Source organism: Gekko japonicus, unplaced genomic scaffold (assembly GCF_001447785.1).
Source record: "Gekko japonicus isolate JY-2015 unplaced genomic scaffold, Gekko_japonicus_V1.1 scaffold1064, whole genome shotgun sequence".
Lineage (NCBI taxonomy): Eukaryota > Metazoa > Chordata > Lepidosauria > Squamata > Gekkonidae > Gekko > Gekko japonicus.
In genome coordinates, this window is record NW_015176004.1 from 315,632 (window position 1) to 339,666 (window position 24,035).

General features: G+C 46.6%; 1 protein-coding gene across 1 annotated transcript in view; it reads right to left on the minus strand.

The window, feature by feature from the left end:
- Positions 1-24,035, minus strand: part of GLE1 (GLE1, RNA export mediator) — a 49,074-nt gene that overhangs the window by 14,468 nt on the left and 10,571 nt on the right. Inside the window, exons 3-10 of the mRNA XM_015426460.1 lie at positions 20,827-20,952; positions 16,612-16,760; positions 14,145-14,205; positions 10,466-10,720; positions 8,822-9,065; positions 7,241-7,353; positions 1,936-2,005; positions 1,246-1,388 (exon numbers count right to left, since the gene is read on the minus strand). Coding sequence (XP_015281946.1) covers positions 1,246-1,388; positions 1,936-2,005; positions 7,241-7,353; positions 8,822-9,065; positions 10,466-10,720; positions 14,145-14,205; positions 16,612-16,760; positions 20,827-20,952 — 1,161 coding nt within the window. The remainder of the gene's footprint in view (positions 1-1,245; positions 1,389-1,935; positions 2,006-7,240; positions 7,354-8,821; positions 9,066-10,465; positions 10,721-14,144; positions 14,206-16,611; positions 16,761-20,826; positions 20,953-24,035) is intronic.

Here is a 24,035-nt window from a genome sequence, read left to right on the forward strand (position 1 = left end):
ATCTACTTGCAGCTTCCTGCTTTCGAACTGCTAGGTTGGCAGGAGCTGAGGCCAGAGCCGGGAGCTCACTCCGTCGCACGGCACTAGGGTCTCGAACTGCCGAACTACAGACCTTCTGGTCCGCAGCTCAGCGTCTTAATCTCTGAGCCACCGCGGCCCCACACTTAAGTAACTACCTGGTGCATAAAAAACAAAAAGAGCTTTGCTCAAAGTGTCGTTGGGATAGATCAGCGTTCCCCCACGTGCCATGGCACCAGCCATTACTTCCCCTGGCACCAACTGATCTTTTCAGAAAGTGGGGGCGGGGCCATTGTAAAGCAAGGCTTGTTTTCTACCACCTCACTCACGTGAAAGGGATTCCCTCTGAAGTAGCAACCACGGCCATTGTAGGACCAGGAGAACAGGAAAGCACCTGCACTTTCCTTAGTCAGAGCATGGTTCTGTTGCCCCTTCAGGCTTTCCTGAGGAGCTCTCTCAGCCCCACCCACCTCACAGGGTGTCTGTTGTGGGGAGGGGAAGGGAAAGGAGTCTGTAAGCCGCTCTGAGACTCCCTTGGGTAGTGAAGGGCGGGGTATGGATCCAATCTCTTCTTCTTCAGTCACAAGTTCTCTCACAGCTGTTCTTTCAAGAGCAGTTTCTGTCAAGAGTTCTCTCAGCCCCACCTGCCTCATAGGTTGTCTGTTGTGGGGAGGGTAAGTAGTTTGTAAGCCGCTCTGAGACTCCCTTTGGGTAGTGAAGGGCGGGGTATGAATCCAATCTCTTCTCTTCTTCTTCCCTTCTTTTTATTCCCTTTCTTCCTCCCCTTGGACTTTCATGTATTTCTTTTTATTCCCTGACTGCAATTATTTGACCAAGCGAGGAGGGGGATGTCGTGCTTGGCTTCACCTCCTGCAGCAGCCACTTTGGGTTTGGCTCGGCTTTCTGAGGCAGCCATTTTGGAGTGGTGCTCACCACCCCGTCTCAAAATTCCCACAGACTCAAGAAGGCTGGGGACCCCTGGGAGAGATCAAAACAGCCCTCTCAGGGTGGGTTGCCAACTTCACCCCACTAGCTTCCAAGGAGGAGGAACGGCCAATCAATTAGGTGTTCTTGTTCTGGCTGAGAAAGAAAAAGAAACTTAACTGAGCATAGATGGGAGAATCTTTGTGTCTGGATTCTAGGGAATACAACATCCTCCGTGAAGAAAACGCTCTTCTATCAGGGTGGTAAGAGAAGTGATGAGAGAAAGAGAGATGTGATCCTTACCACAAACTTTTCTGCCAACTTGAAATAAACGAATGCCAGCCCTTGAGGATGTTGCGTGACGCTTACGTTGCGCCCACCACTATGTACAGACTTTCCTGAAAGGAGGTTATTGATCTTATCAAATATCTCTCTCAGCTGAGAACCTGTGGAGACAAGCACAGAATATTGAGGGGGAATGCATGATATTCAAGGGAGAAACTGGACTGAGGCAATATTACGTTAATCCGACACGGATGGCAGGACCACAATTTTGTTGTTCAGTCGCACAGTCAAGTCCAACTCTTCGCAACCCCATGGACCAGATCACGCCAGGCCCTCCTGTCTTCCGCCGTCCTCTGAAGTTGGCTCAACTTCATGTTCGTTGCATCTATGACACTGTCTAACCATCTCATCCTTTGCCGTCCCCGTCTTCTTTGACCTTCAATCTTTCCCAGCATCAGGGTCTTCTCCAGTGAGGGCTCCCTTCTCATTGGGTGGCCAAAGTATTTGAGCTTCAGTTTCATTATCTGGCCTTCCAGGGGACAGTCAGGGTTGATTTCTTTTAGGATTTAGGACTGATTTGATCTTCTTGCAGTCCAAGGGACTCTCAAGAGTCTTCTCCAGCACCATAGTTCACAAGAATCTATTCTTCGGCACTCGGCAGAGGGTTTGAAGAGGCTTCCGTAGTGCAAGTGAAAATTCAGTGCTCACCTGCTCTGGTCGAAATCTGACTGACTGGGATGGTGGCTGCCTTCTGCAAATCCATTCTGATTCTTTTCACCTGAAAAAACAATGACGACCATGATGAATTTTCTGCGGGGTCTGTTTCTGGCCGCAAGAAGCACCACTTCAAGGGGCACAAGATTTCCTCTGGGGAAAAAAACCTTTTTTTTTACCATGAAATTACAACCTGTCCCACTGATTTATCAAAACCCTTGTGGGGAGAGGGGGAAAGTGGATCACACTTGGCACCGTGCTGCAGGCTCCCAAAGTACTTGCCAATTTAGAGGAGGCAAACATTTCGGGTTTCAATGTGTCTGAAGATATGTGTTTCAATGTATCTGAAGAAGTGTGCATGTACACCAAAGCTTCTACCCAGAATTAAACTTGGTTTGTCTCTTTTTTGAAAGTAAGACAGCCACAACATCGAACCTTGTCTGCATATTCGTCTCTGTAACTTTGGACATTCCTTTAAGATTGAATATTGTTGCACGTATTTGTATATTTGATATCATTGTTGTTAGTGCACTATAATAATCAGATCACATTAGGGGGTCTTTACTGCATATTATAAGTATATGATTTCAAGTTCAAGTTAGCCTTTATTAGCATAAATTGTCAATAAAAGATTATACAATTTAAGAGCTGCTTAAAACACACCTGTAAAAATACTATGTCTCTGGGATCCTTTGGCACTGCTTTAAAACAGAGTGGAGAAACCCGGCCACCTTCTCAGTGATGTCAGAGCAGAAGTCATTCAGAAGTCTCTGTACCTTAAGTGCTTCAGGGCAATACATCATGCTACTTAAAGTAGAATGTGCGTGTATACACCTTAGATCCACATACAGGTGACGATGCAGAAAGCATATGATTTAATTAATTAATTAAGCTATAGTAGTATATCAGAATTGTGTGCTTTGTTTGTGTTGTTACACGGTGATTTTCCATGTTTTACTCAACCTTGCCGTGTTTCCCGTAAGTATGGTTCAGGATAGGTTCCAGCTTTAAGAATATTGTATATTTGATGTGCTGAAGGTGATACGGCTCTGATGAGGACATAAACAGCTCTAATGAGGACATAAACAAGATCAGACCTAGGCTTCTCGTCAGCACAGCTCACCAGCACAGTTTATTGCCAAGCTGGTTTCTGCTCATCAGCGCGGCTCATCAGAAAGCTACTCTCATTGGAACATTAAAGCTGCTGGTTCAATGAGTAGCTACAACAACCTACGACCCTATGATCTACTGGGAAATTATTTTTTAAAATCCTGTTATATATGTCTGCATTGATTTAGAATTCTGCGATATTCTTTGGTGTAATCATTTTTATGTAATTTTTCTATAACTCACAAGATTGATAGTGATTTATATGTTTAATTTAACAAATAATACCTACACTATTTTCAGTAAATTTTCAATATTTTATTGATTGTTCATTTACAACTGATAGCAGTAACATTTTTTGTACACAGTGTTTCCCGGCTCTTTATCAGTTCATACACTGTTTCCCCCTGAAGGAGTGAGCAGTGACTCATGAAAGCTCCTCCCCTACCACAAATTTTGTTAGATTTTGTTTTTGTTTTGAAACCCCCGGAGGGGTATTTTTATTTTTTCAATATGACTTTGTTATTTGTACAACAAAGAAAAATATTGGAAGGAGAACTACAACTATGGATAAAGAAAAGATACCCACACTAACTAAAAACCCAAGAGTGGGAGACCCCCTTTATGTTAAACTTGTTAGTATTAAAATAGTAAAACAATATACTTGTAGAGTTCTTGTTTTCCACATTGTTCTGTATTAGTAAATTAGTTATTATGAGAGAACTTTCTGAGCATCTTCTTTGTTTCAAAGGGCCATCTATCAGAGTCCTTCTGCCCTTACTTCGGCTTTCTGTCTATAAAATCATATACAGTTTTCATATAAAATCATATACAGCACCTGCTTCTGCAGCAGAGTCCTCATCTGTTCCCGAGGCAGCTGAGTCACTTGACTTAGTTTCTTCCTCTTTAGAGTCTTCCCCCGATCCCAGCTGACATCTCAAGAATTCTTTGACTTTGAAGATGGAGTCTATCTTCTCCCTTCTATCGTTGATTTTAAAGATGACACCTTTAGGAATCGCCCACCTGTAGTATACTGTTTGTTTGAAGAAAAGTAATTAACTCCTTGTAGCTCTTTCTCTTCTGACGAATTTCAAATGGAATGTCTTTTAAAGTCTTGATAATTGTATTCCCAAATTTCAGTGGAGTTGCTGAAGTTGCCTTTAATATAGCATCTCTGGTCTGTCTTCTTACAAATCTCACCACAATCTCTCCAGGCAGGCTATTTTTTAAATATAATTGGAGTAAGCCCTATAAACTGTCTTCATGTCTTTTATTATTTCCTCCGCTGGCAAGCCTGTCACTGGAGCGATAATCTCACCCAGAGTCTTTTTCAAATCTTCTTTTTCTGTCTCAGGAACCCCCTGGAACCTGAGAATCATATTAGCCTTTTCCATTTGCAGCTGCAACAAACGATTTTTTTGAAGATTTTGTTTCGTTTCCACTTCACCCATTCTTTTCTTCATCTTCTTGCTTGAGGTGTCTATCTCTGTAACTTTCTCAGCCACCAGCTCCACTTTTTTTTCCATTTCTGCCAGCTGTCACTGTTGTGAAGCGAAGTTTTGATTTAACAAGGTCAGTTGCTGGTTAATACCACTGAGCTGATCCATCACTGGCTTGAGCATATCCACTAACAGCTTCATGACGTCAGCTCCCTCTTCCAGCCTTGGACTCTGAGGCTTTGCTTTAAACTTTCCTCATGATGCCGCCATTTTTCAACTTTGTTTACACTTTCAAACCACTTCTCCCGGGCTCGAAGCACTCGTCAATTCGCTGTTTGCACTCAAGTAAGTCTCTCAAAATACACACGCTGTCTATTTCCTCCCACTCCCCCTTCGCTGCGTTTATCTGTCCTTGTGCTTCAGAGGCATCCCTCTTTGCACTCCGCTTTTCCCGGGGGGGGGGTGCTGTTTATCAAAGTTCATTTACTTAGAACTCACGTTCATTGTTGGTCACATTCCTGATCTCGCTCACGTCAATCGTTGTTCTGCTCAGTCTCCCCCGCTTGTCCCGGTCAGGTTAGCTTGTGCCCTAAGGCCACTCATCAGTAGGACCTTCAGAGCGGAGGGAAGCCTTGATTCTCCGGCAGCAAGCCGTGGAAGAGGCTAACCCTCAAAGCTCTCTGGCCTGGAGCTTTTCACAAAGACTCTGTGGGAGTGCCACTTGAGGTGGCACCCCTCCATGCCGATGGTGTGCTAATCGCCTCCCCAAGCTCTCCCCAAGGGAGAGCGACTGCCATCGCCAATCCATAGACCGGAAGTCAATTTTGTTAGTTTTTGAAGTGCCACTGTGCGGACTCTTGCTCTTTTCTGTTGCTACGGACAGACTAACACAGCTACCCACCTTGATCTATCTCCAACATCAATAGTATCTAACATTATCTTAACTGGGACTTATCAAGATGGACAGCCGTGTCAGTCTGTCTGTAGCAGTAGAAAAGAGCACGAGTCCAGTGGCACCTTAAAGACTAACTACATTTTTGGCAGGATGAAAGCGGCATCTGGAGCTCCTTTGAAAGTTGGAGATAATGCTATCAGAATCCTAAAAGACATTCCATTTGAAATAAGACAAAGGAGAAAGAAGTACAAAGATTTAATTCTTTTTCTCCAGACAAATGCAATTGGATACAGATGGCTAACACCAGAAGGCGTGATCTTCAAAATCAAGGATAAAAAGGAAAAGATTAACTCTGTGCAGAAAGCACAGGAATTTTTGAGAGTCCAGATGGGAGAGCCAGAGGAGGAAGAAAAAGAAGGAATGGACAGTAAGTCCAGTGGTGAGCTGGACTCGGGATGTTCCGGAGAGGACTCTTTCAGAGAAAGGGGCAGCAGCCCCTAAAAGTCCTTATAAATTGCGGAAGAGACTGGGCAAGGAGAAGTGAAGGCTGAAGGACTCTGAATGGTGCCTTTGAAAAATTTTGAAATGAGATGCTTTGGGGTATTTCCTAATGACAGTTAAATTTAAGATTTGAAAAAAAGTTAATACAGTATTTGACTCAGTTTATAATGGGATTAACGTGATTAAGACTTGATGTTTGGTTAAGCTGACTAGATGATCTCCTTTCTTGGGTTTTTAGTTATCAGAGAGCTTAATTTATCACGCCACCCTCAAGTAAGTTTTGGAAAGCAACTATAGTGTCACAAATCACGCTCTGTGCCTGTGGTGGAGCACTCAAGAGATTGCCTCCTTATATGGACATTTTATGCAGGACCGGAGGTAGCGTGTGGATTAAAAACAGGCTCCAAACACACTCCTGTGAATCGTCCCAAAATGTTACTTCTTCTTTTCTTTCTTTTTTTGGCCCCCCGAAGGGGATTTTTTATTGCATTCAAATGGGAGGGGGAAATTACAACTAAGGGAGAAAGGAAAGAAAACCACTAAAAACCCAAGTATAGGAGGTCATTACAACAGCTTGTATCAGTGTTAGTCTAAAATGCTATAGTTACATTGAACATGGCCGTTTAAGCTATATTGTCTTTATGACCAGTAATTTCACTGTTTAAAGAAAGACACAAGAGCATCACCAATTAATAAAAGCTTATAAGGCACAATTCAGAGTTCTTCAGCCTGTTACTTCTGTGAGAATTCCTCAGCCAGCAAGCAAGCCAAACTCCAGCTGAGAAGGAAAGGCTCACAACAGTGGCCCCACTGCTGGACCTCCTGCTGGCACCTGGTATTTTTGGCCACTGTGTGACACAGAGTGATGGACTGGATGGGCCATTGGCCTGATCCAACATTGCTTCTTTCTGATATTGTTAGACTGAACGGTCTTGTCCTTTCAAGGTCTTGGTCTTGATATGTCTTCCCTTTTTAGTTTGTAAGGCTGAGGGCAACCGTTGCTTGATTAATATAAGCTGCCTTGAGAAACAACTGTACGGCAAGAAGAACTCAAATGCAATGAATTATGTATTTGATTATTAGCACTTTATTATATTAGAGGGTTTTAAAATTGCTTTAATATTCATGTGTTTTGCTCTGTGTAAGCCGCCCTGAGCTGGCCTTGGCCGGGAGGGCGGGGTATAACTCTGACAAATAAATAAAATAAACCACTTACTAAGATTAAAAAGAGAGGTAGAGGCTATGAGGTCAACAAATCCCATGGTAGTTTATTTTTCTGTACTTAGGAGGATATTGGACACAAGCTCCTCCAAATTCTAGAGGGAGAGGTCCACGTTTGGCCGCAGTGAATCCTTACCTGGCTATCCTGGCTGTCGGCCAGCCCGCTGAAGGAAGCAACGCACTGGTCATACTCTTTCTGCAACTGATGGTACCACTGCAGTGTTTTCTCTGCAGCTTTCACCTGAAGCCCTAAGAGAGGCCATGGGGAAATAAAGATGCGAGCATTAGGCACCCCAATACATGCCCTGGGAAGTTTTAGAAGACTACAAACCAAAAGCAAACGGCCATAACAGATTTTGGAAGCCACCTAAAGGTTTCTGCAAAGCTGAAGCAAATTCCGTTTCCTGAAGGGTATTGGTGGTCATTTTGACAGGCGCCGTTTCAGGAGGTTTATCTGTGTACACAATGGATCCCGTGCAAGCTAGGGACACCAAATTTGCCGGGGATCTCTGGCCGACTCTCTTCTACCTACCCTCCAAGCTTGGTGAGAGTTGGATTTATGGGGTCTGGGTTACGCCCCTCCCCCCAAGAAGGTGCTCCCAGGAAAGTGCTTACTGAGGAAATGACAGGCAGTCATTACCTCAGAAAGCACTTTACACTTTCCGGGGGGGGGCATTCTACCACATCACGAACCGAACCGGTTCGTCTGGCAGCTAAAAGTCTTGTGACAATTCATGGTTCACGAACCGGGCACACCACAAACCGAACCACATTTTCCCAGTTTGTGCCCAGCCCTACTTTTGATACACAGAAGTGATATGAATACACTTGTACAACTCAGCTTGTTTTCAAGGATCAGAGTTCGAATGAATGTGAGATCTGGCAGCGACAAAGCATAACTGAGGGCAGGGATGGAGAGGCTTGGAAGCTTTCATCAGACACCAGAGCTCTAAGTTTTTCCTCCAGGGCTATCAAGACTAGATAGTGGTGCAAGTTTTTAAAATGAAGGCTCCGTGCCAGTCATAATATGTTGCGCTTGTGCTGTTAACCAGAATGTTGGTTCAGAAACTAACACAGCTCCAATTTAGCTCCACTGTACAACAGATAACTCAAGAAGAGCTACACTTCTCCAGGCCAAATGGGTTAAACAGTTAAGAATGCATCTTCAAAAGTATTTTATATTCAATCATTTGGGGGATTTGAGAACAGGTCTTGGGCTACCAGCTTTCAACAAAGGAACCTGAAGTCTTGGGACACGTTTAGCAGTGCAACCCTTCCTGGTCTTCTAGGTGAGTCAGAAGCAAGTGAGTCCTGTTTAGTCAAGTGAGAGTCCCCCAGAGCAGCCTCGGAGCTGGCTTCTTGACCACAAAGGTAAGAAAGGCATCACCACTTCTAACTTCTGTTAAGAACTTCCTGTTTAGAGCAGCATTTGGCTGAGAGCTGTAATGTCTTCAAGCACTGTTTCGAAATATATCGCTGTCTGATGTTCTATCTAGTTCTAGTTTTTACCGTAGGGTTTTCAAGCTGTTCATAAACTGCCTTTGGCAGTACAAAAAGACACCAGAATCATTTAAGTGCCAGGACCACATCCACTGATGCATCAAAATGACAACGGGAGACGAGCAGACAACACAGGATAGATGGCACAACAACCCATATTTATTCACTAAGTAAAAGGCTGACAAATGAGCGATAAAGAAGGGATGACTGAACCCACCAGTGTCCGGGGACTTCCCTCCAACAGGCTTCGTGGGACTTGGGACCTGAGCTTTTGCAAGCTCCTGCTTCTGCAACTCCTTCTGCCTCTCCCTGGCTGCTGCCGCTGCTGCCGCCTCCTCCTCACGCCTCCTTTTCTCTTCCATGGCCAGGCCAATCTCCTGCTGCATACTGGCAATTAACCCTTGCATTTCCAGGAGTGCCTGTTCAGCAGAGCCCATGTCCACTTGAGCAGGAAAGCCTCTCTGTCAGGAACCAGGAAGGGGAGACAAGATGAAACCAGGAGATCACTAGGGGATCACTTAGTGGTGGAGTTCCAACATTTACTTCGCTAGTTTTCCCTCTTTTGCACCCTTCAGTCTACAAGCCCCAGGCTTCAGCAGTGTACATTGGTGTACATTGGTGGTTGCTTGAGGTAGTGACAGGGCATCCAAAAGAGTCAGCAGCCGGACATGCAGGAAGCAGGAAGGGAGTCAGCTCTTTGGGCTCAGAGATAGGCCTCCAGGTAAACTCCACAGCAGATGCCTGCTCCAAGCTGACATTGTGCACCACGGCTTAGCTGGTGTGGTTGGCGGGAAGCACAGAGTCGACAACATTTCTGTCCCTCTTCAAAGCCTGTAACCTATTATTTTGTGAGCACAAAATCCAAAGACTAGCCACTTGCACGAAGGGAGAAAGCTATTTATGCAGTAAATAATTAAAAAAACAAAAAAGTACGCTGCCTGTTATCTGGCATGCCTACCAAGACAACCATCCCAGTGCAAAAATGTCATTGTCCAAGCAGCTTCAGGAAGTGCGGAAACCAAATCAGGACAAAGGCATCGTTCCTGGTAATGGCTCAAAAATGACGGTCACACTCACAGAAGAGACCGGAAAAAGAAGAAAGTGTGAGGTAACTGCACTAGAAAATATTTAAATAATGATCACAACATTTATACAAAAATGTGTACCAAAAAATCTGCATATATAAATGCACAAAGGCAGTTGAAAATGGTAACATTGACGATGATCTCCGGAATGTTCTATCGTTTCGATACTATTATTCTTCCGAACGTGGATGAAAGCAGCGACTCTTGGTCTGTTATTTCAACAGGTACGTGTCAACAATTTCATTAATTTTCACCGATGTATCATAATGCATTATAATGCATTATACAAGCACTTTGCCCTAGGAACGTCCTTTCAGAGAATCTCTTGCAACTATGTTATGATACATCATTCCTGGTAAACCTGGGACAAGGCTGTACTACTTCAGACTGCAGGTCACACCCACAAATTTAAATGTTCCTCCATATGGAAACACAGATGCCAGAGAGAAGGCTGGGCTAGTACAGACGCAAGCTTTGCCAACTCAGTGAGAACCAGGCTTTGCTTGGGCATTTTCCTGTATCCTCCCTCCTTGACTCTATGGAATCACTCGACTCCGGCCAGTTGTGGTTACACTAGCAAGGGGGGGTGGGGCAGGAGGCGAGGAGAAAGGGACAAAGACTGGGCCCTTCAATTCAGACTCTAGTCTGGCCCACCTGGCAACGGCTGTGTCAATTGCCACCTTAGAGAATTCTGCCGCTGCAAAGAGCTGGCCAAGATTAACTAAGCTGTCTGTTCTACCCCATCCGTTTTGAAGGTGCTTCTGAAGCCGCTTTACCTCGCTGGCCACGCGGACGAGCCCGGACACTTCCCCGCAGATCTGATTGCTGCGGTTGCTGTACGCCGAGAAGTCAACCCCGGGCAGGTCCTTATGCCTGTTATGGACGCCGATCTGTTGATTGATCCTGAGCACCTCCTCTTGGATGGAATAGAGGCGCCGGAGCCACTCCTGGCTCTCCTCTTTGCGAAGGCGCTCCAGTTCCTCTTGGCGCTGGCGCTGCTGCTCCGCCTCTCGCAATTTCCGGTTCAAAAGCTTTAAAAGCACAGGGAGGGGAGGAGAGACAAGCTTTAGGAGTAGGGGAATGGAACTGAAAACGCCGTCCGGCATCATGCGGTTAAGTCTATAGGGGGGGTGGCCAAACTTGCTTAATGTAAGAGCTGCATGGAATAAATGTCAGATTAGTCGCTGTAGATTTTCCAGGTTTTGTGGCCGTGGTCGTGGCACTTTAGAACCTGACGTTTCACTGGTAACTGTGACTGGCACCCTCAGAGGTATAACACATTGAGGATGCCAGTCACAGTTACTGGCGAAACGTCAGGTTCTACAATGCCAAGACCACGGCCACAAAACCCGGAAAATCTACAGCAACTAATGAACTCCGGCTGTGAAAGCCTTCGACAACATAAATGTTAGATGTCTGAGAGCCGCCAGACATGGACAAATATTACACACACGTTTTCATAGAAAAAAAATGCAAATTTGCTTTTTATTAACATTAAATGAGACAAAAGGGGCAAAAACAGATATTGATAATGATATTTATTTGTTTACTAATAATATTTGTCTAAAAGAGAGAGAGAGAGAGAGAGAGAGAGAGAGAGAGAGAGAGAGAGAGAGAGAGAAACAAAGAAAGCAAAGAAAGCAAATAAATGGGGAAGGACGGGAAAAGGAAGGAAGGAAGGGAGAGAGAGAAAGGAAGGAAGGAAAGGAAGAAAGAGAGAGAAAAAAAGAGAAAGAAAGGTTGAAAGAAAGCAAATAGATGGAGGAGGGAGGAAGAAAGGGGAAAGAGAGAGAAACAAAAAAAGCAAATAGATGGAGAGAAAGGAAGGAAGGAAGGCAGAGAAAGGAAGGAAGAAAAGGAGAAAGAGAGAAAAAGAGAAAGAAAGGTGGAAAGAAAGCAAATAGATGGGGGAGGGAGGGGGAAGGAAGGGAGAGAAGAAGAAAGGGAGAAAGAGAGAAAAAGAGAAAGAAAGGTGGAAAGAAAGCAAATAGATGGGGAGAGAGGAAGGAAGGGGGAAAGAGAGACAGAGGGAAAAAACAAAGAAAGCAAATAGATGGGGAGGGAAGGAGAGGTGGAAAGAAAGCAAGTTTAACTTTAAATGTGTCCTCCAAGCCTCCGCCCCCCTGCCAGCTGGCTTGGAGAAGGGATTTAAAGAGACAAATGCCTTCTCCGAGCTGGGGGGGGGACTTTTGAGAACACATTAAAAACTAAAGTTGCTTTCTTTTTCTGCTCCCATCACCACCACCTCAAGCCTACCCAGGGAGAGGAACGCTGGCTGGGAAAAAGAAGACCAATCGGGGAGGCATGTCTCCCCTTCACTTCCCCAGCCGCCCCGCTGGGTATGTGTCAAAGAGCTGCATGTGGCTCCTGAGCCACAGTTTGGCCACCCCTGGTCTATAGCCTGGTATACTCATGTACTAAATTGGGGGAGTAGAAACCTTAGTGGACTGTACCACTTTAAGATGGACTGTACCGCTTTAGATGGCAGGTGGGGAGTGCCGTGACACAATAACAAGCATCCTCAGCCCTAGCCCAGCTAGCTCATAGTGTGCTGGTTCCCTATCTGTAGAGCTTAGAACATAGGGGACCAATAAAAAATGTTGTCCCCCGATTACAAAGTGAAATGGTGCAGTGCATCCTTCCCCAATGGGATTCAGTTTGCTGCCCGTGTGTGTGTGTGGACAAGCTTGTAACTCAGCCAAATTCATGAAGCCTGCAGTTCTAGACACACCATCCCTTGAAGGGCGACAGAATGGAGAATCAGTGTCGTGCAGTGCTGGGCTGCAATCAGACACACGGAGGCTCCAAATCCCCACTTTATTTATTTAATTTCCATTTCTATCCCGCCCTCCCCGCATGCAGGCTCAGGGCGGCTTACAAGGCACAAGTGCTATAAAACCAAATACATTAAAAACAACATAAATTAAACAGTTCCCAACTCACAAGATACATGGAGGACTAAACTTACACTTTCTCCATTACATGACAGGAAGAGGTCCGAGATTGAAATCAGAAGGGAGAGGGGCGGCCTAAGCCATGTTGTTCCAATTTCTCATAGGCCTACCCTGACAGTCCTGCTTCCGCATATATGCGGTGGTGGTAGTGGCGGCGGCGGCCCCTATTCAAAAGCCTGGCGGAAGAGCTCCGTCTTACAGGCTCTGCGGAACTGTAAAAGGTCCCGCAGAGCCCTGATCTCCTCTGGGAGCTCATTCCACCAGATAGGGGCCGCCACCGAAAAGGACCTGGCCCTTGTGGTAGCTAGCCTAGCCTCTTTTGGGCCCGGGGTCACTAAACGGTGCTGTGACCCCGACCGAAGTGCTCTTTGGGGCCTATATGGGGAAAGGCGGTCCCTCAGGTATGTCGGACTCAGCCGTGAGGCTCATTGGGGGACCCTGAGCCAGAGTCACAGGCTTGAGGAGAAGATGAAGAGATGAGGGCGAAGCAATGACTGCCTTCCCAGGGGTCCTCACTGGAGGAGGAGGAGACAATGGAGAAACAAATGTTAGGGATCTGGGAAAGGCGTACAAAAGGATCAGTAGCAGGTGATGTGAAAGACTCAGCCTGAGATCCTGGAGAGCTGCTGCCAGTCTGAGTAGACAATACCGGCTCTGAGACAGCTACATGCATGATCAACAAACACAAGAAAAAGGTAGAAGCACCTTCTCGACAAGAACAGGGTTGTTGTTTTTTTAATTTGCAGAGGGTGGATGTAGGGACGGAAGGCACAGCAGAGTTTTACACAGGCACGATGAAGAGCTACCATCTCTCCACTCTGAAAGCCAGTTTGGCATAGCGGTTAAGAGCAGCGGACTCCGACTGGGAGAACCGGGTTTGATTCCCCACTCCTCCACATGCTGCTGCTGGTGTGACCATGGGTCAGTCACAACTTCTCCCAGAGCTGTTCTCTCAAGGGCAGTTCTCAGAAGAGCTCTCTCAGCCCCACCTACCTCACAGGGTGTCTGTCGTGGGGAGGGGGAGGGAAAGGAGATTGTGAGCTGCTCTGAGACTCCTTCGGGTAGTGAAGGGCGGGTTATAAATCCAATCTCCTCTCCTCTCAAGCATTCTAGAACTCAGGGTCATTGAGCAGTATTAATTCGTAGGTTCAGGAGAGAAGAACGTAAGTACGTTCCAGACAAGGGATAATTAACTGAATTATATTCATTGCCACACAATGTCAGAGACGGCTATCAGCTTAGGAGTAGGAAAACACGCACACGGCTGTCCTGAGTACCAAATATGAAGTAGACAAACTGCAGGAGTCTCCCCTGAATAACTAAGACCCAGAACAGAGTTTGGCTCCTAAAGCTAGACAAGTAACCCCCTTTTAGCTGCCTGGAAAGGAGGCCAGCTGGGAACCACACGTGCAAGATACTGTGAGCTCGATGACAGTAACTCACTAGCTCCCAGGCACCAGTTCCATTTCTTGGAACGGCTTTCCCTGTTCTAAGCCCAGACCTTGGCTCTGCGACGATGCTCCTCTTTCAGCTTCTCCTGTTGCCCTTGAGTTTCTTTGGAGCTGAAACATAAGAAAAGCAGCAACTGAACGTCCAAGAAATCAGGAAGCCAGGAAAAGAGCATTCCTCAAAGGACAAACAGGTCACCTGATGAAGCTGGTGTACGGCAGGTGACTCAGGAGAGATGGAAACAAAAGCATTTTTTTCACACAAGGCAGGACTTAAGGAACTGACCACTATGAGATGCAGTGACGGCCACTAGGCTTTGGAAGCAGCGTGGTCAAATTTGCAGGGGACGGGATCTGGCAATGCCTCCTAGAGCTACATGAACCTCCAGGTTCAGAGGCAGTTTATCCATGAATACCAGTTTCTGGGGAGAAACTTGTCTCCTTCTCACCCGGCATTTAAGTTTCCTACTGGCATCTGGCTGGCTACTGCTGGAAGCACAGTGCTGGACTAGACGGACACTTTAGTCTGACTGGGTATTCGGTCAGATTGCTGGTTGATGTACACATGCACACCACGAGGGCATGAACTGCCAACATTAGATATAATTTACAACTCTACATTTTTATGTGTGAGCATGGAAATCGTGGAACAAGACCCATGACCCTAACAAAGGCACCACTGGCCACAGAGTATAAAATGTGCAAGGATAATTCAACACCAGTTTTGGCTTATTTATACCAACAATTCTGGTGTGCAGGGGTCATTTCGTAGAAAAAGAGGTGCAGGAGCTCATTAGAATAACTTATTAGCATAACTTATTTGCATACGCCACACCCCTGACATCACCGGAAGTGTGTCAGAAGGCAACACCCACCGCTCAGGCTCCACTGGACTGTTTTGGATTGCTAGCTATTGGGGGGGGACCGTGCAGATCTGCCCTCGCAGAGGAGGGAGAGCTTGTACATGAACAAAACTTGGTCTTAAAGGTGCCACTGGACTGTTTTGGATTGCTAACTATGGGGGGGGGGAACGCACAGATCTGCCCTCGCAGAGGAGGACGCGTGTGTGTGTGAGTCTCGAAGAAGATGCACCTACGCTGCAACTTACCTGGCTGCTTCTTGCTCCTCGTGGCCTGACTGAGGGCTGCTGGGAGCAGGGGGCAGGGCTTGTTGCATGTGCCTGCCCCCTGAGCTCCTTACTGCCGGAGCTCCACTCCCGTGCGCTCCCACAGGAAATGACCCCTGGTGCTGTGTATGTGTATCTATGTACTAGTGACCATTGGGCCAAAACGCATTTGATCCTGTTTATTGTGATTGTGCTCTTATGTCCTCAACCTGTGGATATTTATTTGTATTCTTTAATGTACACTGAAGACTATTCAGTCCAGGGGTTTCTATCTAGAGGCTAAATTCAAGTCCTGTGTTTTTAATTTGCATTTTAAGTGCACTGTACAATACATTTATTTTGTTTAGTTCATTTTTAACATCGCTCTTCATCAGCCTTCGTGATACCTAATAAAGGTCTGACTGAGCAGAGCTATTACTTTGTCAAATGCCTCATTTGACTATCTGATATCTGGTTTTAATAATTAATTGCAAACTAGCTTGTTATAGAAGACAGGAGGGCCAGGTGTGACGTGGTCCATAGGGTCGCAATGAGTCGGACTAGACTGTGTGACTGAACAACAAAAAGCTTGTTATAACTAGAATGCATGCCTCTGAGCATGTGCAGAAGGCATTTTTACTCACCACTGAATAACCACTGTAAAAAAAAATATAAAAATTTGGATTAGGACTAAAGGACTGAGGAGGTGTAATCCCCAGGTAGATTTAAACTCCAGAACCTCTCACAATTGTAAGAAGTTCTTTACTCCAGCAGGCGAAAGTAATTGTGATAAAATGTTAGATATGTTCACGTTCTATCCACAGCTAACGACGCACGCCTCTGTGTACAGAGGACAGCGTTCCTCTGAATACCAGCCGCTGGGGAGCAGACAGGAGATGACAGGTATTGCTGTCACAGCTTCCGGCGTGGGCTTCTGCAAAAACACCTGGCTGGCCACCGCAGGAAGGGATGAGCCCTTTGGCGGGACAGCTGTGTGTCTCAACAGGCCTCCTCACAAAAGATTCCTCACATTCAGAAGAATGCAGCCAGAGACTGTGTTTTAGGACAGACACACTGCTCCTGTCCTCCGGCAGCACCTTCTCCAGCTGCCCGGGCTTCCAGGGTGAGCAAGTCACGGAATCTCGTTCTCCTTGTGACTCCCCGCCACCCCAAATTCTTGGTCTGATTAAGTGAACCTTCAGTGTTCCCTCTAAGCTGAGTCAATGTGAGCCAGCTCACGGTTTTTTAGCCTCCGGCTCACACATTTTTGTCTTCGCTCAGGAAGGATTGGGCTCCAGAGCAAACTGACTGATGCAGCAGCCCAATTGCTCGCTCACAACTCTAATGCCAAGCAGGTCACCAAGTAGAATTTCTGCTCGCAAGACTCCACAGCTTAGAGGGAGCATTCCTCTCACCTGCTCTCGATCACTTGCTTCAAGTCTTGATATTCCTGATGTTGCTTCAGCTCCTTGAGCTCATCGAAGCGCTTCAGCAGTTCGCTCGCCTCCTCTGAGGCGGCCTTCACCACCTGCTCTTGCTGTTCCAGGCGCTTCCTGAGCTCTTCCTGTAGGCCAGAAAGCCAAAGAGGGAGAGATTCGGTCATGCTGCGAAAAAACATATACACATTCGGCATAAAGGAAACTCTGAATGCCTGGCTGCAAGTCTAGGCATGCGTGCACAGGTTGTGTTGTTTTGACTGCAAAATTCAAAAATCAAACGCTTGTGGCGAGGAGTGGCCTGAACGGAAGGGGAAATACACGTCTGGCTGTGAGGCAGGGGGCTAAGGCAAGAGCAACTAAGGAGCTGTTCCACCTCCTCTGGGAGCCCCGTTCAGCTGAATGCTGTCTTCTGACATTTCCCGAGGTTGTCCCCGAGCATTCGCACGCATTTCTCCAAAGCCGTAGGGGACGTCGGATCGGCTGCTCATTCCCCCTCCTCAGTGTTCAATTTCACAGTCTATTGGGTCAAATATCCTTCTAATTCCAGGTTACAACTTTACCCTGACCCTCATATGCTACAAACATATTTATTTATTAAAACATTTATACCCCACCTCTCCTTGTCGCTCAAGGTGGCTTACTGCAACAGTTAAAACATCGTCAGCTAAGACGAAAGATAAAATAACAACCCACAAATCACTCCCTTCCCCCCTTCTGCCATTCAAACCCCCTCACAAAAGTGCCTCCTGAAGAACTCCAAGGACGGGGGCTCCTCTCCCCACGGAGCCGGAGCCAATATGCGGGTGGGATAAGAGAAAAAAAGAGGATACAAACTGGATTGGGTTTGGTTTGTTGGTTGTGTAAATGGAATGTAACCTCAATTTATTTTCTTTTTTTGTTTAAAACACAAAAGGGAGTATAACAACCCACAAATCACTCCCCTCCCCCCTTCTGCCATTCAACCCCCCTCACAAAAGTGCCTTCTGAAGAACTCCAAGGGGGGGGGCTCCTCTCCCCACAGAGCCAGAGCCAATATGCGGGTGGGATAAGGGAATAAGAGAAAAAAAGAGGATACAAACTGGATTGGGTTTGGTTTGTTGGTTGTGTAAATGGAATGTAACCTCAATTTCTTTTCTTTTTTTGTTTAAAACACAAAAGGGAGTATAATATACCAGGAGCAAAGTCCGTTGTGGAGGAAGACAACGGGCCATAGCTCGGCGCGATGCAGGTGCCCCCAGTCTCCCGATCTCTCCCCCCGCGCGACCCCCCAGAGTCAGGGGGCGAGGGAGTGGCTGGGTAACCTCCAGCAGCCTTGGGGCCGGCAGCACACTGCCCCCTGCTAGGTGAGAGGCCAGCCAGATGCATGTAGTTGGCGGCGGCGGCGGCAGCAGGATCAGGCATGGCCGGAGGCGGCCCCCATGCGCTGGAGTGGGTGGTGCGGCTGTTGTCTGGGCGCAGGGCAGCCGGGAGCCTGTAGCCGGGCTCAGGTGAGGGCAGTGGTAGCAGGATTGGGGCGGGGCCCCCCCCCCCCTGCTGGGGAGTGTGGTGTAGTAGTTAGTGTGTTGGCTATGGGCGCTCGGGAGAGGACGGACATGGTGGCTGTTTGGGTGGCTGGGCGAGACTCCACTACGGTGTCCTCGAATTGTGGGGCATGCTCGCCCTGGCACCACATCTGTGGGTGGGCATCAGAGACCACGGCCAGCGGCCCCGGCATGAGTGGCGGCTGGCTCAGGCTATGGCTGAGGGAGTGTGAGTGTGGCCACAGCAAAGCAGCTCTCTCTTCGAATTGCAGGGCACGTTCATTCCAGCGGTGCCTCTGTGGGCGAGGGTAGAAACCGCGGCCAGTGGTCAGCGTCCCCGGTGTGAGTGGCGGCCGCCTCAGCCTATGGCTGAGGGAGCGCATCGAGTGTGGTCACCCCAAATTAGCTTTATAATATAGACAGATAAGGATATGAATTACTTTTATGAGATATGAAATATATACTCCATAAAACATTTAAAACACAGAGCCGGAGCCTGGGGCTCTGGTCGATGTCAGACGGGCCACCCTAAGTGGTAGGATGGCCAACAGATGGCTGCCCGATGACCTCAGTTGGCGTACAGGGACATACAGAAGGAGACGGTCCTTCAGATACGTGAGTCCCAGGTCATGAAGGGCGTTAAAGGTCACAACCAGCATGCGGCCATTAAGCTAACACCTCAACATAAACTAGGAGAATTTGGCCTCCCAAAGGGAATTGTCTAAATGGTACAAGCATTGAAGATAAAATCCACCGAAGTCCCCCTGAATATCTAGACAGTGTCAATCCGTTCCTTATCAGGTAATGGTGATCTCCAAATGAAGGCAACCCCATTTTCCCTGTTAAATGGAAATTTGCTTTGGGAATGGAGGTCGGCTCAATTGGAAGAGCCACCCCATCCTTGCAGAAGACCTGCCTGTTCCCTGTGCAGGGGGAAGAGACACCTCAGAGCAGGGAACCCCAACTTTTTTGATCCCTTGGGGACCTTGGGACTTCCGTCACAGAATGACGGGCACAGCCACAAAACGGATGCCACGGGGTGACTGCTGCAAGAAGTGGAGTCAGCCACAAACTGACTGCCACAGCTCATCTTCAGTCACACAGCGAAGATCCTTGTGCCGCCAAAGCAACATTGTTAAGAATCTGCACAGCCAATCAAGTCTCAGTGGCCAATCAGAAGCTCCTCCGCCTGGCTGTACCCACTTTCTAAAACCACTTGGCCAGCACCAGAAAAAGTGTCGGCAGGCACCGCGTCCCCGTCCCCCCTCCCCCGCCTCAAGAGCCTTCAGCAAACGTTACAAATAGTTTTCTCTGGTTCAAAAACATAAGCAAACTAGTTCCAAACTCAATTTGAAAAGGCTTTGGAGTTACTGAGTGAGGTCAAAGGACCACACCACCTTCATTCCTAGGTTCTACTTGAACTTCCAGATTGCAGTCTGGTCTATTTATATTCTCCACATGACGCAAAGTACAATGAATCGTATTGCAAGCATTGTTATGCACCCTGAACAAAGATATCTGTTAATTAAATGGCTCATTTCAGCAGCTTACATATTATGCCACACCATTGCAGTATTATATAGATTTTAGTTCTGAAACCCTTCGGGTATATCTATTAGATGATAGTCAGAGAACTGCATCATATGCAGTAGCAAAATTCTGTGCGATAGCACTCAGAAAGTGGCATCACTTGATGAAGGAAACGTCAGTTGCTGGGAAATAAAATTAATGAAATGAGTGTGTTTTTTACACATACATGAGTGTGTCTTTTACACATGTATCCCATATCTTATTTATTTATAAATAATATCCTTTATGTATTTATTCATTTTAACTTGTCCTTTTTATCTGTATTTATTGTGACTGGTGTTATGACCGTAATAAACGTTTGGTTTGGCAGCGAATATTATGCCACATCATAATTCTGCTTAAACCTTCTGTTTGTTCACAGAATCCTACCAAATGTGTAAAAGGTAAAGGTAAAGGTTCCCTTGCTCGAAAGCCAGTCGAATCCGACTCTAGGGTTGCGGTGCTCATCTCCGTTTCAAAGCCGAAGAGCCAGCGCTGTCCGAAGACATTTCCGTGGTCATGTGGCCGGCATGACTAAACACCAAGGCGCACGGAACGCTGTTACCTTCCCACCGAAGTGGTACCTATTTATCTACTTGCAATTTCTTGCTTTCGAACTGCTAGGTTGGCAGGAGCTGGAACTAGAGACAGGAGCTCACTCCGTCATGCGGCACACTCGGGTCTCGAACTGCTGAACTACCGACCTTCCACAGCCTGCACAAACAAAGGATTCTGGATCTTTTTCAACCAGTTTAGCAACTCAAATCGTGTTGTGATTATACTGGTAACAGTTCCTTGATGATCTCTTTGCAGTGAAGATCTGTACACAAGCACTCGACGTGAGTAAACATGTATAGATCTAGCCATATTAGCTCATAGAATCATAGGTTTGGAAGGGGTCACACAGGCCATATCTAGTCCACCCCCCTGCTCAATGCAGGATCAGCCTTGAGCATCCCTGACAAGGGTTCATCCAGCCGCTGCTTGAAAACCGCCATACGTTCTGTTGCTTCCGGTTGTAAACTGAACGGTGAACTTGTTTTCACGGCTACCTCCAGCTATCGTGAGGACTCTTCCCTTCGGCACAGAGCTCTGCACTTACCTTTCCCTTCAGCCTCTGGATTTCCTCATGCAAGCGTATCAGGCCTTCCACCTCCACACTTTTTGAAGGGGGAGGCACAGGAACGCTCTCCTGGTTGGTCTCCAGATCTCTCCATTCGTCACAGTCCTGGGCAAAAAGGGAACAAAAGTCAGCGGCTGGATGCAAGACTGAGAAGAGCAATTGCAAACTAGGGAGAAAGAGCAAGGCAGGGTACTGCAGCAGTGGCTTTAGCGGAGCGGCTGACAGAATGAGCCACAGGTCAGAAAACCGCAGTTCGAATTTCACTCCCTCTCTCAAAACCCAGTGGCCCCCCCCAAAAAGAAATATGAGGATAAAACTCAGCCGTTGCAAGAATTACAATAAAATGTAAAGTGCTCTGAATACTCAAAGGCGCTTTTGTGTTGTTGCTGTCGTTGCCATCAAGTCACAGCCGACTGATGGCAACCCCTGGTGGCATTTTTAAGGCAAGAGACGTTCAGAGGTGGTTTGCCATGGCCTGCCTCGGCATCATGGCCCTGGTATTCCTTCCCATCCAAATAGTAGCCACTGCAGGGCTCTTTTTGTAGGAAAAGCCCAGCAGGAACTCATTAGCATAATAGGCCACACCCAGCAGCAGGAACTCATTAGCATATTAGGCCACACCCCCGACAGCACAGCTCATTAGCACATTTGGCCGCACCCCCGTGTTACCAGAAGTGTGGTTATCCAGCCACACCCACCTTTTGCTTCTTATTCTGTTTATCCTGTTGTCAAAACCCAGGGCCTTTTTTGTAGCAGGAACTCCTTTGCATGTTAGGCCACACACCCCTAATGTAGCCAATCCGAATAAGTTTCTGCTGTTGGGTGTGGCCTATTATGCTAATGAGTTCCTGCTGGGCGTGGCCAACTCGGGAGCCAGCCGGAACTCCGTTCCTGTGCGTTCCTGCCCCAAAATAGCCCTGGTAGCCAGGGCCCACCCTGCTTAGCTTCCAAGATCTGGCAAAGTCAGGCTAGCCTGGGCCGTCCAGGTCGGGGCCGAAAGCACTTTAGAAATGGATTATTAATAATGAACCCCTGTGGCATCTTCAATCAACGCCAGCGGTCTCTTCCCTCCGACTCTTCCTGCAAACTTGTGAAAACTGCCACTCCCACTTACCTTTCCCTTCAACCTCTGATTCCCCCCCCCTGCCCCGCCCAGGAATATTCTTCCTGAGACTGCCCAGAAGGCATTCACCCTCCCGTCCTGTGGAAGAGCAAGCTCTGAAGGAGCATGTGAAGGTGGCTGATTATAATGGGAACAGTCTCCCTTTCCTTTGTTCTGGCACTCTCCTTTTTTATTGTTAAAATAAATTGTAACTCCCATTGTAGCTTTTAATAATTTGTTGTGCACTCTTTTGGGCTTTCTTCCAACTTAGTTCAGCCAGGAAGACAGGCCCCCTACCTTGACTCAGCTGATGTGGCCACTAGATCCACACCACGGTAATGTTGAGACTAGACTACTGAAATGCCCTTTACAGGGGTCTACTCTTGAAGTCGACTCAGAGACTATTTGCTGTTTCTGTTATCCTATAATCCTACTCTCACTGCTTTGTTTTTATACTTATGTAATACCATTTACTGCATTGTTTAGCATATCATGTCTATACTCTACATGCCTATACTCTACAGTAGCCATTTTTTATCAGCCATTTTGTGGCTGTGCCCACCATGTTACATCAGAATTCTAAGTGCCCGCAGGATCAAAAAGGTTGGGGACCCCTGCAGTGTTTGCTATGTAAATATTTTGTGTGTTTTTTTATTTTTGTGGTGTGTGTGTAGGACTTTTTTTTTTTTAAGTGGTGCCGGAACTCCCAAGAGGGAAATGAAGTTTTCAGTCTGTATACCGAAGACTCATGAACTTTTAAACATTTTTAAAAGAACTTTGTTGAAGAGGTTCCGGGACTCTGTTCTGGTGCATTCCCCCAGAAAAAAAGCGCTCTGTGTGTGTGTGTGTCTATATGTTGCTGGGGTTTAAAATGAAGGACTCTAGAGTAAAAAAAAGAGGGGGCTGGATGGGCGATTGAAGTGTGTCATGACTGGATGGTAGCTGTACCCAAGGGGGCAGAGTTGACTGGTTTGGAGAGAGGCTTTGTAAAAGAGTGGTGAAGAGTGAGGTGCTGTGAGAGAAATCTGTGCTCTTTGTCGAAGCTATTCATCTAAGTGGCAAGTTAGGAAACTGAGCTTAGTGGAAGTTATTAGTGCAAGTGGCAAGTGAGAAAATAAGCCTTTGCAGCCAGGTCTACTTAAGGAACTTCAGAGAAACAAGAAAAACTATACCTATCTGACACCCAGTGCTCCCTCTTAGCTGAGTTAGTCTGAGCTAGCTCACAATTTTTTAGCCTCCGGCTCACACATTTTTATCTTCGCTCAGGAAGGAGGGCTCCAGAACAAACTAATTTATGCAGTAGCCAAACTGCTCGCTCACCACTTTAATGCCAGTAGCTCACAAAGTAGAATTTTTGCTCACAAGACTCCATAGCTTAGAGGGAACATTGCTGACACCATTATGCTTATGATTTTTACTGAAACCATTATGCTGTTATACTTCTAAATAAACTCCACGTTTAAGAGAAAACAACTGTTTTCTTTAGAGTAAAGGATTGCCTTTTACCTCAGAGCCACCCCCACACACTGACCATTCTGTCATTCTGTTAGATACAACTAGGCCTTCCTGTTCCTTAGGTCCAACTAAGAATTTCAAGAGCCTTTAGTGGCAGCAAAAATAAGTAAGGAAGACAAGGAGGCAGCAGAACACACGTCACCTCAGAGTACGACAGAGAGGTGCTTTTCCAGGCGTGACATATAAGGGGTCTCTGGTAATCGGAAAATGTTGCACAGACTATAAAGTGAATAAATAATTTTTTATAAAAATTATTTGATTGCAGACTCCAAAAAAATTATAAAATATGTGGGAGGGGGGGGTCATGTCCTATCATTACATTTTTATCCGTAGCGATTTCAAGGCGGTATACATTGCTCTGTCTGCCCTCTTCCATTTTATCTTCACAACAACCCTGGGAGATGGGGCCAGTCTCTCTCACTCAGCCTTTCCTAAAGTAGTCCAACGTGCATCACGGCTGAGTTGGAACTGGAACTCACCTCTCTCTGGCCCACCTCCTACACTCAACCCGCTACATCGCACTTGCCTTGCTATAGCAACCAATTCGAAAGTATTAAAATAATAGTTGGCA